Source organism: Sylvia atricapilla, chromosome 2 (assembly GCF_009819655.1).
Source record: "Sylvia atricapilla isolate bSylAtr1 chromosome 2, bSylAtr1.pri, whole genome shotgun sequence".
NCBI classification, from domain to species: domain Eukaryota; kingdom Metazoa; phylum Chordata; class Aves; order Passeriformes; family Sylviidae; genus Sylvia; species Sylvia atricapilla.
This window is the reverse complement of record NC_089141.1, coordinates 29,877,105-29,894,934: the sequence shown is the minus strand read 5'-3', so window position 1 is coordinate 29,894,934 and position 17,830 is coordinate 29,877,105. Positions and strand designations below refer to the sequence as shown.

Below are 17,830 nucleotides of genomic sequence, written 5' to 3'. Positions count from 1 at the left end.
TGACATGGTCACTCATTTAGGCAAAATTCTGGTAATGTATGTACTGTTGTTTTCTACTGACATTGCAGAAGTACTGAGGTAATGGAGCCTTGTGACACCTCTTTTTTTATTAGGGAGAACAAGCAATGGTGTGTACTTCATCACATCTCTGATCCACCCTGAGCTGGCTACCACAAAAATAGGAAAATCTGAGTTCACACATGCCTGGCAGGGACCTAGTTAGAATGCAGTAGCAGAATTGTCTGTGCTGAGTGTATTACTTCCCTTTCCAACGCCCTCCTACTGCTACCAAGCAGACTGCACATATGGCATCCCTAGAAAGCAATTGAACGTGCCACAATGCTGGAGTTGCCGGGGTTGAGTGGTAATTTCTGTGCAATTGTTCTGCTCAGCATTGGGCCGGTGGAAAAAAAATAGCCTGTGATGAGGGAATTAAAGGCTATTACAGAGTACACATGCATACAGAGGCTGATGTAAAATCACAAAAGCAATCTTAATTCTGTTCTTTGCTCATTTTTGAGTGCTTAACTTGACAAACTTCAAGTTTTTTAGCAAGTGCTTTTTTTAGGTAAGATTAAATATAAAGATGGCTGTGGGTCTTTCTAGAACAGTGTGGGCTGCACTTGCTAGCACTTGCTGTCTTCTGTGTGCTGGATTTAGTTCTAAGTCCGAGGGAACAAATCATCAGGTTGTGTTAACTTTTCTTATTGAGAGAGCTTTTCACACTGATCTGAACCATTCATCTAGATTTATAGCACCTGAAAGTATTGTCCTGGATTTTGCTCATGGTCTCTGGACAGAACAAAAATTATTGTGTTGTTAATTGTGCTGTGTCACCCACTTTATCGGCTTTCTCAGACTGTGCATTTGTATCCATTTGCTAAGCTTTTGTACAGGAAAAAAAGGGATTTTTTTTTCTCCTCTCCAAATTGGAACAGTGTTTGTTTTTCTAGTATTTGTAAAGAAAAACTAGAAAACAAATTAAAACACATTCTTAGCCTGCTTTAAACAGACCCATGCGTTTGTCATCCAAAGCAGCTAAAACAACAAAATGCTCCTGAACACATGTACAGTTAAAATTTCTTCGTATCTCTTCCAGCGAGTTCAAGGCTGATAGGATTCTGCTTTAGAGCTCGGTTTTGACAATGCTGATGAGCACTCTGGCCCAGATCTACAAAATGTGTACATTTGTTCTGAACTTGAAACACCTCCATTATCCTCTTGAAGTCACTAGATTTACTTAGGCTAAGTAAAGCTCAAGTTAAACCTGTGCTTTGGACATCAAGGGATTCTGAGATTGTAATTTTGTTAATTTTTCTTATATCAACTGGCACAGCCCAATTGGGGCACTGGTGCTTTTAGAATGTGCATAGTGACTAATAAACACTAATGCAGCTTTCAGCTGATTTTAGGATTAAAACACAAGCAGTGGTCTCAAAGATATTTACTTGTCTTAGTATAACAAAATCATGTTTGTGTTCAGAAGGACAGATGAGCAGGCAGCCATCTGAGAGATCAGCTCACACACCAAATTCTGCAGCAATATTTAGATCTTCTTGCTTAAACTGGAATATTTGATTTAAACTCAGATCCTACCTCTGTTGTGCCGGGGTTTTAGAATAAGAGAGATATTTTGTGACTTCTGCACAGAAAACTGTGTTTTTTAGACTTTAGGCAACTTACTGTATTATTTTTGGAAGGCAGGTTCTCTAAAAGTTCTCTAGTTGAGATAACAAAGAAGCATGTGACAGCTTGTGGATTTACCTATGTAAAATACATCATTTTTAATTAGTGTCTCACAGTTTATATGTGTCTAATGAAAGGGCATTTGTAAAATTATACTGTCCACAACAGGCTAGCCCAGAATTTTAGTAAATGCAAAGCAGGATAAGAGGCCCTCTGGTAGAACTGCCTGTCCTCATTTCTCTAATTGAAGTGAGTATCCCAGTGGGAAAACCATTATTTCTAATATTATATACACAAATTAAAACTCCATTTAGAGGTATAGTGGGACCATCTTATAATTGACTTTGATCTCGAAGAAATATCTCAGTAATATTTATTTCAGTATGGTCTCTGCCAGAAAGGATATATAGAAGTCAAAATATTATTTTACTGAGAAAGGCCTGAGCATGTGTAACACCAAATTTACCAGAGCTTTGAGGGCTGAAAAAAGTTTCTTTGTCATAGTAGGCTGCCTAATAGCAGCCAAATGCTGATGAGGTCCATTTTTCCACTCCCTATTCTATTTGAATAAATAGAATGGTAATGGAAATTACCAAAGATATTTAAGCAATCAGCTCCTCAGATAAGCTATGACACTTTTATGTCTATTTTTTTCTATAGGTTAACATTTAAAAAATCCTCATTTTAAAAAAGCATAAAAATATTTAAATTTTTCTATTTAAAACTACATTTTCCCTTTCCTGTAAGAAATTACAAGCTACTGTAGCACTGGAGGGGCCAACGATCATCTATTAATGATTTGAATGGACAGGCAATCATTCAAAAGACTTTGATCCTCAGGGGCAATTAGGACGACATTGAATAGGAAGTGCTGACTCTTTGCATTGAACAAACATTGAGTTTAACTGCTTCATTTTATAACATGCCTTTCTAGTCACTTCCTAGAAGGTTTCAAAGAAATGTGGTGCTTCAGCTGGAGTCGTTTCTTCTTCCTTATTAAGAACAATTGGGAACTAAATTAAAATATAATGTGTTCTCCTAAGAAGAAGCTAATACTATTTGGTAGACCATCTGCTTCTATCATGGAAATCATGGATACAGCTCTTCAATCAGGAGGGGTCAAAGAATAACTAGTTAGTCTCAAATCAAATCAACTAAATGCATTTGTGGCAGGATTTCAGGTGATTAGCACAGTGCTTTGTTTTCTTAAGAGGCAGTTGCCACTTTTGTGGCAAATTTTTAAGAGGTAGGGAGCTCTCTATCATTTGTATCTCTCCTTTGCAGGTGGTGATTCGGATTGAGGGAAGGAGATGTGAATTATCTCCAAAAGAACCACTTTTGGTACTTGCAAAGTTTAAATGTGAAGCAATAGACAGGCAGCAAAGTAGGGTCCCAGGAACTGCTAGATGTATCCCGTAGAATGTGCCAGAGCTGAGCTGGCTGTGAAAGCACCTACATCATATTTTAGGACATTTTTAGGATTTTTAGGACATTAGGTCCTAAAAAAGTCCCACAAACAAACACAACACAGATATCTCTCTGTTTTATCAGCAAAGTTCTTCCTCCCTTAACCTTGAGATGGGTCAATACAGATTGCCCATTTCTTAGATGAAGAAATTGCATCTCAGCCCAACAAGGTGTCTTCAACCCCAAACTGTGGAGGCTTGAAAACCCTTTTTTTCTCATTGAAGGTGGATCATTGAGCAGTTAGGAGGGGAGGCAAATGGGAATATTTCAATAGTGAGCATTACCCTAAATGTCCCTCCTGGTGCCTTTTTTATTTTTCTTAACTATTGTCTTGTGTCAAATAAATCAACAGGCAGGAAGCAGAGCCATGGGACCTCCCAGCTGCAGGCTTAGAGTCTTCGCTTAAACAACATGTAATCAAGCTGCATTTTGGGCTCCGTTCCTTTGTGACCTGTTAATTTTACATTTCTAACTGCACAGCAGCTCTAATCCATCTGGGTTGTGGAGAGCCTGGTATGCAGGATTCTCTGTTCCCACTTGACTGCAGTCCTGTCCTGGTGTGCAAATTCACATTCATTCGGGGAAAGGATGATTTATGAAGTCAGGTTTTCCATTTCCTGAGTGAGAATTTTAAGCCACAGATGGAAAGCATTTATGTATAGGAAATAATTTCAGACACTGGGAATGACACAGAGTGCTATACAGAGTTTTTGGTCATAAGGTTACTGCCAAAGTCCATGCAAGAAGTAGCCTTGCAGGAATCCTTCTCTCACGCCTTGGTGCCTGTGTGAGTGACCTGGGTATGGATGTGTAAATGATGTGAATTCATGATACTGCAAACCACTGAGATCTTCAGTCAGGATACTAGATCTCAGTTCCAGATCTGTGAACCTGTTCTTTGGGGATTAAATCACTACAACACTCAAAGGTGTCCTCAGGCTCTTAGATGAACAACAGCTTAGATCTGTCTAGTCCAGGACTTGACCATACAAACAAGTAGAGCAGATAGCATGTACTGCATCCAGCTTTTTACCCTCTTCCTACACCAATAGGGCCATAGAGCCACTTCAGCCCTTGACTCACGTGTGTTCTGCCATGCTGGGACACAGAAGCCTTGGCCAGCACTGAAATGGAGCAGCAGTGTAAGAGAAAAACAGTTTCTTTTTTCAATGTTTGTTTTACTGTTCCCATTCTTCTTAATCTTCCTTGATTTATTGAAGATTGACAAACCGATGATTATTTCAGGCTCCTTTTCTTAACACTGGATGTCACAAAAATACAGTTAATTCTGCAACAGTCAATTCTACCACTTGTACAAAATCATCTGATTTCAGTGTAGAGATAGTTATCCAGATAATTACAGTCAAGTTTCTTCCAGAGACAGGAATGAAAGCAATACATCTATTTGAGTTAAAATTAACCCTGAGTAATTCAGTAGTGGGATTCAGCTTTTTTTCTCAATTAGGAGATAAAAGCAAAGCTTAGGTATCATTTTGGAGAGCATGTTACTGTAAGTCTGACTAAACATGAAGGTTAAAGAGGAATATGTAACGGCCGCATATCTTATGCTTGTTTCCACACAAAGAGTGGAGAGCAAAGAAACAAGAAGTAAAAATGTATCAACCACTGACTGAGCTTCAGCTGTTTTTCTTAGTTCAAATCTTTTGTACTTTTTCGTTTACTTACCTTTGCTCTATTCTAACCTTCTTTTTCTCAGTTTCTCTCATTCCACATTTTTCTTACCTTCTTCCTCTTTCATTTTCATTCTTGTCCATTGTGGCTTTAGTCCTTCTCATTTGTTCCTTCTCACACAGTGTTTTTCCATTTTTTCCTTTTCCCCATGCTGCACTGGGAAGCTTTGGAAAACCCTTCTCCCTCCCAGGAGTGGCCTTTTGGCTGTGTCTTGGCTTAGGCTTAGCTGTCAGCAGTGCAGTGAGGTGCTTGTAGAAACCAGTGGAGCAGCAAAGCCAAACTTCTCCAGATAGAGCTCAGTGCCAGGACAGCTGAGCTGGGGAGGATGGAGTGGCTGTGCAGAGAAGTCTCTGTTTTCCAAAGCTTGTGCCCTCCCCTGTGTTATTTAAGCAAATATACTGACATATACAGGCATATATTCTTACATAAATATGGATTGAAAACCTGGAGTATTCTTAGTGCAATGCAACTGGCTGGGGTTTTCAGATGAGAATCCCAAAAGATTTCTTGTCTTGCCTTTATGCCCTTTACCCCTGTGCTTGCTGTAAGTCCAGGCTCAGGTAGGGGTCATTAATGTGTTTTGCTAAGCTTCACTTTTGAGAAACTCTTTATTCATTGTTCAGGGCAAGATCAGTTGTTAGCTGGAAAACAGTTGTTGTTTTATTCATTCCTTTGTTTCTGTAGCAGCTTTGCCTGAGTGAAGAATTACCAGGCCAGCTGTGGTACCTTCAGGACTTAGCCCTGAGAGGGCAGGGGAGAAGGAAGCAGCAGAGCCTGTGAGCTGCTGTGAGAATGCTTTTAACAAACACTATGGAAGCAGCTGGTGGCTTGAGCTGTAGCCTTAATTCCAAACATCGTAATTGATTGGTTTGGTTATTTATTACACTTAGCTTGCTGCTTTGGGCAAAGCAACAAGCTAATAAAGGGCCAGCAGTTTGTTTTTCAATTTTTTTGCTGACTGGTGTGGTTTCTGGGGGTCTCATATGCTTCAGTAAGCATGTCTTGTCTTTTCTTCTCCCTGTGATCTATCACAATCATCTGCCTCTCCCTGCTAACTCCTTCGCTCCATCAACCTGTCCTAAGAGATGTCCATTTTGTTGTCCATGTGAATTATTATCTTAGAATGAAAAAGGACAAACTAAGTGCAGTACCACTTCCTTTGTTCTCTGCTCCGCTGAGTAAGTTGTTTTGACTTTAGTGTTTTGCTGTCTCATAAGCAAGTGGCAATAATACAAAGATACTCAAAAGCCTGAGTGTCTTCAAAAGAAGCTTGGAAAGAATGTTCCTCTTCATGTGGCTTAACAGCATGTGCTGATGCTGATTATGGCATCCACAAGTTGCTATGGAGTAGGAATAATGAAATATAGGAAGACATAATATGTTAAAATCAGATGGATCATGATCCTGACTACTTGGTTCCACCAATATGAAATTTGATTTGTTTGTATGATTGAATAACTCAGCTGATACTAAACTGTTTGCAAATTTTCTTTGCTAAAATGAATCTGAGTCCAGCAAAAGAGCAGCCATCTCACACAAGCATGGTTGAAATGCTGAACTCTGTGAAGTAATCAAACTCTGAAGGGACTGGAGTTTGATAGCCATACTTTTTCCACCAAGAAGGCAAGCACAAGTGACTTAAGACTGAGGATAAGATGGTTTACTCTGCCACAGAAAATTCTGTTACCCGTTGAGCAAATTTCAGGGCACCTTTTGCTAGCACTTAGCTGCAGGGGAAAGGTCGTGCAAGTCAAAACTTTAAAGTCAAAACATGAGCATAATGGGCCAGACGCCCCAGATGCCTTTATATTGTCCAAGTTGGTGGTGGTGAAACAGCCCAGCGAGCACACGGGGTTTCCCCTAAGTATTGTTTTCATTCCAGGAGAAGGCAGACAAAAGAGTTTTCTTCTCCATGGGGAATATAACCAAAGCTTCTGCAAAGAGCCTGTCATGGAGCTTCCTAGGCAGTGAAAGCTACGTGGTATTTTACGAAAGTGTACACTTTAATGATTGTTAATTGCAGAGTGCTCTTTTAATACATGGGGAGCCTTCAATATCTGAAAATCTATTGAGCATCATGTTGGAGAGGGAGAGGGAGAAGGACGTGGGGGCTTTTAGGAGGGCATTTACTCTCTGTCAGGGACATCTTGTACCTAGCTGAGCAGGAGGAGAAAAAAAAGCCAGAGAAAATGTCCACAGTGGTTTCCATTGACCCAGAGACTAAGAACATCAGGGATCTCAAACTATTTTTACAGCTTCACTTTCAGGAACATTAACACTTCAAAATATATGATTATGCCTCTCATCCATGGTTACAGAGCTTTTCCATGAGTGTGGTCTTTTGTTGGGCTTTTTTTTTTTTTTTTTTTTTTTTTTCTGTGAGAAGGAACTTTGCATCAATTCAGCACAGAACAAGGTTGATTCCTAAAACCTTTAATTACAACTGTGTCTTAGATGAAGCAATTGCATCCCAGCCCAACAAGGTTACACATCCCATTGTAAAGACCCAAAATATCCCCTGCTGTTACTACTTGACTTTTTAGCACTAGTGTTGCAGTTTGAGAAAGCAAGAAGAGAAATGAATCTTCCATCAGGTTGTCAATCAGACACTGCTGGTATTTGGAATATAGTAATGAAATCACTTAATCAGGTGATATCCTCATAACATACCTGCTACGAGAGTGTGTTTCCAAAGTAAATCAGACTCCTTGTTCTTGTTTCAGGTTGGCTTTTGTGGTTACTGCCTACCTATAGCTGAAATTGTAGATGTCTGTTTGCCATATGAGTGGGGATATTTATAGGCTTTTATTTTAGTGCTTAGAAGCATCAAATCAGAAATCCCGAGTAGAGCAGTAGCTCTGAGCTTTTACACTGTTTTCTGAATTTTTAAAGCCACTCGATAATCAAAATGCTATTCAAATAATTCTGTTTTTCAGCATTCTGCACTTTTTGTATGCACAGTGTGCATAGTTCTCATTCTCATGGCTTATCATTGGAGACCTTCTTACAGCCTTTCAATACTTCAAAAGGAGGCTTATAAGAAAGATGTAGAGAGATGTTTTACTGATGTCTGTAGTGACAGGACAAGGCCATAATGGTGTTAAATGAAAAGAGAATAGATTTAGATTAGATGTAATGATTTTCTTTTTTTATCAGGCTGATGAGGCACTGGCACAGGTCTCCCTGAGAAGCTGTGAATGCCCCACCCCTGAAAGCTGAATGAGGCTTTTAGCAACCTGATCTAGTGGAAGGTGTTCCTGCCCGTGGCAGTGGGGTTGAAAGCAGATGGTCTTTAAGGTCCCTTCCAACCCAAACCATTTTGTGATTCTGTGATCTATGTGATGATGAGATCAATGTACACAAGAAGCTTTTCACTTTAGACAAAATCTACTAGCAAAGGACAAAAGTTAACATTAATACAAGTCTTTTAACCTCGTGTGATAAAAAGTATCTATGTTACAGATAATTCTGTTGTATTTTCTATTTGGGGACATTTTAAGGCACTTCTCAAACATTGAGAATTGAATCATGACATGGAATGGTTGATCCACTTGCTCAAGTGGGTGGATAATGTGCAGAAAAGCTGTAGCACTTCCAGGGTTCCAGTTCTGTTGTTACAGTGAAGCAAGATGATAACTTATTCAGACAGTTCCTCTTAGGTATTTTAAATTAATTTTAATGCCTGAAAGAGATGTTAATAGTTTTCCCACTGCACCCAAAACAATGTTGAGTTTTTCACCTTCATTTGCTTACAATAAATAATGATCTACAATAAAAAAATCCTCCTAAGGAGAGGAGAAGCAGCAATGGCCTTTTGGGGAAACAATGGCTTCACAATGTGTTCCTAAAAATCTGTGTAGCACTTAGGCTGTGGTGTCCAAAGGACAAAAAAAGTCAAATGGTGCTATGAAGAAAGCAAACCACTGACTCAGTTCCTGCCCAAACCTGGGATGCCCAGTATAAGCTCATGCAGGTCATTCTGACATGAAGACATGTGAGAGATGAAGCTGGCGTTAAACACTTAGAGCCAGCAGAACTTAGGCCTGACTGCTGCCTAGGATTGCCTGAGTTTGGAGGAGTGAAGAGTACAGTTTCCATTCTGCTTGGAACTACAAACATCCATGTAGCTGCAAATATCCAGTGTTAAACATAGGAACTTGTGTGCTCAGAGCATCTAAGCCCTTGAGCTCTGTAACACCTCTGCAGTACCTGGGTAACACTCTGGTCCTTGGAGACGTCCAGCCTGGATGGAATTATAAGATAGCATCCAGTACTGAGCTTAGAACAAAACTGCTGTCAGAGAGTGGCATGAAATGCCTCTTAGAGCTTGTGACCTTGTAAGCATAGAGTAAGTTAAGTGAATTAACACACAATTGCATTTTAATGCCCAAACAAGTGAATTGAGTTAGTCCTTTAATCTGCTGTAGTTCTCCTTTCCTTTTCTGTGTATTAGAAAAAAGCAGATTCCTACCTGATGAGGGTTTATGAGGTTAATAGCTATGAAGTGCCCAGGCACTCTGATGATGAGAGCTGTATAAACACAAAGATATTATGCAAGCATAGCAATGCGAAACGCTTGATGCAGACTCCTTGTTCACTGTCTGATATTCTCTGTTCTCTGCCGAGTAAATATATCCCTTTTAGATGAAAATACTCATCCCTCTGCTCAAAGTGCCCTGTTTAAATTACCAGTAGCATTGGTAACATTCCTTCTTGGTATATCTACCTGAATAAAAAGAGTGTTGAACAGCACCTCAGGAGACCTTCCTTGCTGTGCTTCCTTGCTGTGTGGGTGTTTAAGGAGTGTATTTTCTTTCCTACTGGTTAAGATTGTTAACAAACACAGTCCTCATTTACATGGTAAAAAAAGAGTTTTGCACTCACGTATTGTGAAGCTGTAGTTGTGCAAAGACAACCTTGTTTATGTTAGTAAATGACAGGTGACCTAATTGAGACTGAAGTGGAAAAATCACATATTTTGCTAAATTGCCTAAACCTACTGTCTTCAGAGAGCTACTCAGATTACTTTACAATCCTCTTGTAAAGATTTTTTCAGATGCAGAGGTTTAAATAAACTAACCACTTGTCCCAAACAATGGTTACCGATCTCAGGTATATGTCTGTGAATAAACAGACAATTATAGGCCATGGAAATGCTCTGTTTCTTTACTAGTTTTGTTTATACTAAATGGATGTGATGTTAGTGCCGTTGTATAGTTTTTTTGGAAAAATTATAGTGTAAAATATCAAGGCTTTCCCTTCAAAAAGAAATGTCATTCCAAATGTAGCAAATACCAGATCATTTAGCTGTGTAGAGCCTGAAGCTAAGCTAGATACTGATTGAGTATGAAATGTTTATGTTGGGGATGGAAGAACTGATATGGTAAGCCACAAGCCATGTTCTTTTGCTTTGTATTTGCAAGGGGCAAGTATTAGTTGTGTGAGCATATGATTTCCATACTCCTCATACATGTGTTTGCTTTTTAAGTAGTCTGTCTTGTTCCTTAACTGCACTTGTCTTCATGTAATGCCTTGAAATAGATTCACATGTGCACTGGATGACTTTACATGGCCCAGAAACCTACAGAGAGCTTTGCCCTGGTATCACACAAATCTATGTGGTGCGGCTTGTTTTCAGTTCTCAAGGATATGTCTTTGATCTGAATAGAAGAGTCTGAGTTATGCAAAGGAATGTTCAGACATAGTCGCTCGCATTTGTGATGCAGAGCACAAAGGCATATGTGCTAGATGGGTCTTGAATTGCCTCAGTTTCTACTTGGTTTTAATCAGGAAAAGCTGTCAGAGATATCTGTAAAGTTTTCTGTGTATAATTGGTGGGTAAAAAAAAAAGAGAACCTATATAATACAGTGTGAATATGTCAAAACAAACCAGAGTGCAGTTCCCTAGGATTTATGTTAAGAAATAGTACTCTTTGTATTTCTGTGTTCACCACTTTATTACCCCAGCCTTGGAAGCTTTGTGAAACACTGGGCCTGGTTATCGTGTTATGCAGATCGTGAGTCAGGAGTGGTCCTGCTGTTAGAAGCAGAGTAGATTGTTACAGGTGATCTAAATCGAGCTTAAGTGGGTGGAAAGACCTAGGGAGATGGTATGGTAGAAGCAGCAGGGGCTGTCTAATTGCATTAATCCCATTCTTGTCATAAAGCAATGACCACTAATAAGGCACTGGAGCGAGGCTTTAGAAAGAGAAAGTGCCCCTGTAGTTCTGAAACTCTCCCAAACAGAAAAAGATGACTTTTCTCATTGCTCACCACAGCCATGCACCTGTTTGGCCTAAACTGGCACCTGCAGCCGATGGAAGGGCAGATGTATGAGATCACGGAAGACACGGCCAGCAGTTGGCCAGTGCCAACGGACGTCTCCTTATATCCTTCGGGGGGCACAGGGTTAGAGTTACCTGACAGGAAAGGCAAAGGAACCAGTGAAGGTATGGTTGGTGTGTGTCCATGTTGTGAGTCCTCTGTCTGCCTCTAAACTTCAGCCGTCCAATCTCATGTTCCATTACCCTCAGTGCTGCCATCAGCAGGTGCTTTTCCAGTCTTTCATGTCTAGAGCTAGTAGTTGTCAGTCCTGTTTCCATATGTTTCTAAGTTTCATACCCTTCTGATGTCCACTAATGCAATAAAACTGTGTGAAACCTTCTGCACACGTTCAAGGCATTCTCACAGACTACAGAAGGCCAGCATGAAAACCCTGCCTCAAATGGCTGTTTTCATGGGAAAACATTGTCTCTTGAAAATTAAATGATTCCTGGAGCACTGGATCAAGCTTCCTCTACAGCACTACAAAAATGTTTGACTATTTGTTGCCACTTAGCAAATGTTTTGAAGACCAAAATACTTACTGAGAGCTATTATGCTATGGGTTTTGGCACTCCAGAGCTGGACATAGCTTTGCAAAAGTAGCCAGATAAAAGGCCTAGTCTCCACAAAGTATCACGGTGTTTACAGAAATTAGAAGCAGTTTATGGGTCCTCAATTCAGCAGCACCTTATTCAGCAGCTTTACATCATTGTGTTCTTTTTTTAGAGGTACCACTGTTAAAAGTACTTGTAAGCTCACAAAGTCTTATCCCTCCCCAGACATAGCTGGAGAAATGCAAATTTTCAGAAAGCTTTTTTTGTTTGTGTGTCAAGCTTCCCTATATAAAACTAAGAGATTCCAGTAAAATTGAAGTAATATACTATTTTTTATACTTATTTTTTTGGAAGTTTTTTTGACAGATAAGACGTATGCTACTGTTCTTGCAGCTCACTGAACTCAAAAGTTTCCACAGAGTTCTGTAGGCTTTGGCTGACAGCCTGTGTTTACATATTTCATTTAAATTAATTGTAGTGGGTTTTTTTTCCGTAAGAGTTTTTCAGTCTCTATTAGTCCAAATAAAGGCCATAATTATGTGTTTTCCTTAAAACAGCGTATTGACTGGTAACTGATGTCTGCCATCAAGTTGCTACAAGGAAAAATCAGCTAAGCAGATTATTCTCAGAAAACCTTACTAGACAGTACAGCAAGCTGCAGACAGCCCTGCTGTTGTTCTCAAAAATACTTCACGACAGATCCCGTTTTTCCCCCTCTAACTTGCCATATGTTTCATTTCTGAATCATCTAGCTTTGATCTGTCCATCTCCTTTTAAAAGTCAAAATGAAAAGAAATGTATGGATTCAAAACTGCCATCCAAGTGGAAGACCTCCACTTGATTTTATTTTAGCCACATTTACAGTGACAAGAGTTGAAGTTTTTATTGCTGTTCTGTTAAAAGAGAAATCTGGGAAATAGCCTAGTTATGTCATGAGAAGACCCCTCAAGTTAGTTGCTTTGTATAGATCTTAGGGAATCCACAGGCTTTAGAGGAAAATACAATGTCCTGACTAAAAAACACATGTGCACATCTTTGGCACAGGAACAACACTGTCCAGCATTCCAATGCAGCTCTCCCCCCATCAGGTAACTATGTAAATAATTCTGGACTAGCAGTGCTGCAGGGCTTCTGTTCTAAACCAGAATGTATGTGATTGAAATTTATTTTTAAAATAATTGAAATATATTTGAATGTCTTCCGGATCAGAATGATATAGGCTGGAATGTGTTAGGAACATCCTTAGAGCTGATCTGAATGAATCATTACCAGTGTCTTGCCAACTCCCAGTCACAGACATTTCTTCTCATCTGTGGCTGTGCTCCAGAACAGCATTTACCTCTGTTCAAGCCCAACCCTGTTTACCAAAGCACTTAACCACATGCTTACAGTTAAGCATGTAGTTGACTGTGGTTGAAGTCAGAGCTATGTGTGTTCTTAACTGTTTTGATGGGTCAGGGAACCATCCTGTGAGAAATACAGAGAGATTCAGCAAGGTCTGAAATGAAATAGTTCATTTTGATATCCAGAGAAATTAGGAACAGTTGCTACGGCAACTAAAAAGTTCAAGGTAATGTGCAGAAAGAGCAAGTAATTGACAGCCCAATTAAGAATTCAGACCTGAAGTTAATTTTAAGGAGCCAGGTATTCTGATTAAAAGCCAATTTCTGATTTGAAGCTGAAATGGCTTTTTTATTGTACTTTATTTGTGAAGTAACCAATTTGTAGTGCCTAATACTATTGTAGGCTACAACCGGTGAAACAGAGGGATTTCAGGGACTGAATTCAGGCTAGTGAAGAGAACTTCTACTTGGACTTTCGTAACAGAATGAGCTTCAACCTCTGGCAATTTGACATAACAGCTCTTAGGATATCTGCTTCTCAAAAATACAACTGTCTACCAAGAGGAGACATAAATTTTGTAATTGTTTGTACAAAAATTATTTCTGTGAGACTGTCTTTTGCAATCACAGAAGCATTTTCGTTTGCATGAGCAAGTGCTGTTCTCTCTACAGAATACACCCTGTGCTCATTTTCTCCAGGCTCTATCTTGCATAGCAACATCTGTCATATTAAAATTTCTCACCTTCCCTGATTCACTCTGATGTACAGTCTTTATTAATGAACAATCGTGGGGCATATCAAATACTTAAGGTTTTCATCTGAATATCTAAGAACCTATAAAACATGTCAGTAGTAATAAGAAAAAATGTATCCTTCATTTGAACCAAAACATGTGATGTCTTTAGCTCTTCTTTAATAGAATCCTCAATCTTTTCATCTTATAATAGTGCAATAAGAAACTTTTCATGAAGACATTGGAACTGTTTCCTATAATCGTGACAGTGTGAAAAGAAAATTTTAGTATGCCAAATAAATACTATCAATCCAGTTGATAAAGTAATTCACTTCAGAATTTTGCTGAGTGATTTTCCTTGTGCAATTATACTCTATTAGCACAGAAGTATTCAGAAAGAATGCCCATTTACCTAAGATGCTTCTGATTATCTTCTTTAATTTGTGCATGGACTGAAAAATGAAAAAAAGTCAGCAGATTTCCGTCCTGTATTTATTTGCAAGTCATGAGCAAAGATAAATGGGGATCTTATAAAATTAAGTGTAGCTTTTTTTGTGTGAACACACAGCCTTTGCATATACACCTTTTGTTCTGGTATGCATAAAAGTTCTGCCTCAAGATAGCTCATGCCATCAAGTCCTGCTCCAACAGTGTCCCTAAGCAGTTGCCGACTTTAAATCAGGGTTTAGTGTGACTGGAGCCAAAAGTCCTGCAAGAAAAAAATCTCCATCCTTAACAGTATGCATATCATTTATATATTGATTTTTACAGACAGCTAATAATTTACATCTGTTTCTCCTGGAGAGTTTGTGTTGGGAGGGTATGTGGAGAAATTTAAGGCAATACTGTATTTAACATTATGTAATCTTAAAATGTCATTTGAAACAGTAAAATGCAATGTTCTATCAATCACCTTTTCAACATGGCAAGTAAGTTCTGAGACCATTTGACATGAATTCATGATAGATGGGAAAGGATCCTTTTTTTTTTCATTTCTCAAATGTAGGTACTGGAAGAAAAAAATTATAATGTGATTTTCCTACAAAAGAATGTATGTAGCCAGAAGTTTCCTTCTTATTTTGTTGGAATTGTTTGCTCTGTAAAACACAGAGTAGTGTGTGCTGTAATGGCACAGGGATAAGGAACAAATTTATTTGAATTTCCAAAATTAATATTTAGTCCTTATTGGTGGCATGTTGATCTCCTTACTAAAGCCAGAATCTTTCAGGTGACACTACTGCATGCTTTTCCACTAAAAGTGTCCTTAATAAAGGCTGTTTGCTAAGCAGTTGCCTTTCTCATCATCCCTGTGCCCTGCAGCCAAAGCTGCATCCACTGGTTATAGCACAGGCTGAAAAGGGAACATTCTGGCATTTGATTTTTCATTCTTCCCCCCATTCCCTGGTCTTCCTTTGGGTCTGGATTTTTTGAAGCAGCCACCTGTTTTGGGAGTTATGACTGCATAAATTTCCAACCTGGAATACCTCAGGTGTGTTTTTAGGTGTGCTAAGCTCCCTGCTGGCTCCCTTGGACATTACAGCATGTCCTGATCCTGTTTGAATCCCCAGCTCACCAGCCTGGTAGTTTTAGAAACAAATGCCTCCATTTGTATTCTGAAAGAAAATGGATAATAATAGCATACTTTACAGATTATATTGACAACCAATTAAAACCTCTCATCTTTCTTAATAGATACTGCCCAAGTGCAGAGTATGGTCTCCTTTGTTTATCTCAGTCCTTTTTGCTCATTAGCTTTTTGTTGACTATTTCAAATATTGTTGCCACTGTCAAGAAATAGAGAAGCACTTTCCTTTCCCCACTTAGGCATCATTCATGCTGCTGTTCTCCACACTACCATTCCACTCTGTGGCACGTCTATCTCATTCTCACTACACTTCTCTTTACTAATTTAATGATGACTTCTCCATTCCTAAACTTATATTAATTTAAGATATAATGTCAGATGATTTATTCTTATCTTTGGAATGCGATTACACGCTATCTGATGTTACAGTTTAAACAAAAGGCCATTTTTCTCCAGGTTGATCTTCCTATGCTCATGTTTGCAAACAAAACAGTTACTGAAGCCAGAAATAATCCTGCCAGTTTTCCTCCCATAATCGTATGGATTGGCTAGACAAGGTACTCTGAAGACTTCAGGATACTAATGGACTTCAGGATAGTAATTTCTCAAGATCGGTGTCAGAGATACCAGTATGATTAGATTACTTTCAGGATCTAAAGACTAATTCAAGAATTTTGTTCCTGTGTTTTGGCAGGAAAGCCCAGTAGTTTCTTTCCAGACGACAGTTTTATAGACTCCGGAGAAATTGATGTAGGCAGACGAGCCACACAGAAGATCCCTCCTGGTATCTTTTGGAGATCTCAGGTGTTCATCGACCACCCAGTGCATCTGAAATTCAATGTGTCTTTAGGAAAGGCTGCGCTGGTTGGCATCTATGGCAGAAAAGGACTCCCACCATCACACACACAGGTAATGAGACCTTATGTCAATCAAATTTTGTTGTCTCAAATTGATGTTTGTATGATGTGTTGTTTTATTTCATCTATTTCTTTCAAGATTTTGTTGTGTGCTTGCAAGATGCCCCAGATCATTTATCCAGAAAATGAGAATCAAGAGACAGTTGAAAAATTTTACACAAATTAATCTGATGGGCTGTAGGCAGGAGCAGAGCAGGCAGTTGCCTAAGGCAGCAGGCTGCCAGAGAAGAAGGGTTTTAGGAGGCTGGTGGTCACTGAGGGTACCAGCTGGTTCCTCCGAGCAACAGAACATACCACCTTCTCCATCCAGTGCTTTGCACAAAGGCAGCTACACTCAAACTGCATCCAAAGGAATCTTCTCTTCAGCAGATTCATATACCTCAGGTCTGTCTCTCTTCCAGTCACTACCTTTCCCATCTCATGGTAAGAGCAGCAAGACCCCAGTTGGTCGCCCTTATGGGAGCAAGATTGACTTCTGTCTTCCATGCTGGAATGCCTTGAGCCAACCCTTCACATGATGTATGCTGTCAGCTTAGACTGAGGTTTGTCAGGACCAAGTAATTAGTGTAAAAAGAAAAGAAAACCAATTTTTTACAGAAAGCCACCAACCTAGATAGAAGTCAAGATCCAGTTATTATTCTGTAGGACTAAAATGAAAGCAGATGCTTTTTTAACACACCTTGACAAAAAACATAACAAAAAATCACTTTGTGAGAAAAGCTCTGAAGAGCAATCCCCTTAAGTCAGGATTTTATACATTATTTTCTCTCCTTTCTGTTTCAGCTTCTAAGCTGCTCTTACTCAGATTGATTAATTCATTAGGACATAATACACTGGCAATGCAAAGTATCTTACTCCCACTTGCATCAGCAGGTTATTGAAGAAATAGCAGGTTTATGTTAGTATGTCTTGCCCTTGCCCTCTACTATTAGCTGAAAATACTAGAGATTTATAGAAGTACCCTGCCTTTTTTTTTGTTTTGAACAAACAGATATGTTTATTATGATCTCTGGATAATATGGTATTTTGTACGTATTAACACAGCTCCAACTTATTTCTGTCAAAGAGGTGTCATAAATCTATGCTTCTCTGCCTACTTTTCTGCAGAATTAAAGTATTTCAGTAGGATCAGCAGATCATAATTTCAGTGCCACAGTGATGCTGTTACTGCCCTTTTCTAATCAGTCTCTTTTCACAGGGAGGAAACTTAAAAATCCTTATATAACTTTACTTAAAAATTCTGTGTAAGTTAAATAAAAACTCAAGTCGTGATTGCATAATGCTAATTTTAGATCAGGACTCTGTATTCATTTTATTTGTTTATTATCATTCTTAAATTTTGTTATGGAACAGAAGCTATTACATGGATAGGTTCAATTGTTTAAGTAAAACATCTAAAATTTAACACACAAACCTCAGTTTTCCATGGAGTGCAGTCATTGGTTTCCCACAAGATCAGAAGTCCAGCAAGCAGATGCGCTCTAGTGTGGGCTCCATTGTCCAGAGGTCCTGCCAGGAGCCTGCTCCA

The 17,830-nt window shown here is 39.1% G+C and overlaps 1 protein-coding gene across 2 annotated transcripts in view; it reads left to right on the top strand.

Moving 5' to 3' along the window:
• The window catches only part of TENM4 (teneurin transmembrane protein 4), a 338,879-nt gene that overhangs the window by 150,863 nt on the left and 170,186 nt on the right, over nt 1–17,830 (top strand). For both annotated transcript variants that reach the window (XM_066341254.1, XM_066341256.1), the window contains exons 6-7: nt 11,124–11,294; nt 16,080–16,294. In XM_066341254.1, the coding sequence (XP_066197351.1) occupies nt 11,124–11,294; nt 16,080–16,294 (386 nt within the window). The remainder of the gene's footprint in view (nt 1–11,123; nt 11,295–16,079; nt 16,295–17,830) is intronic.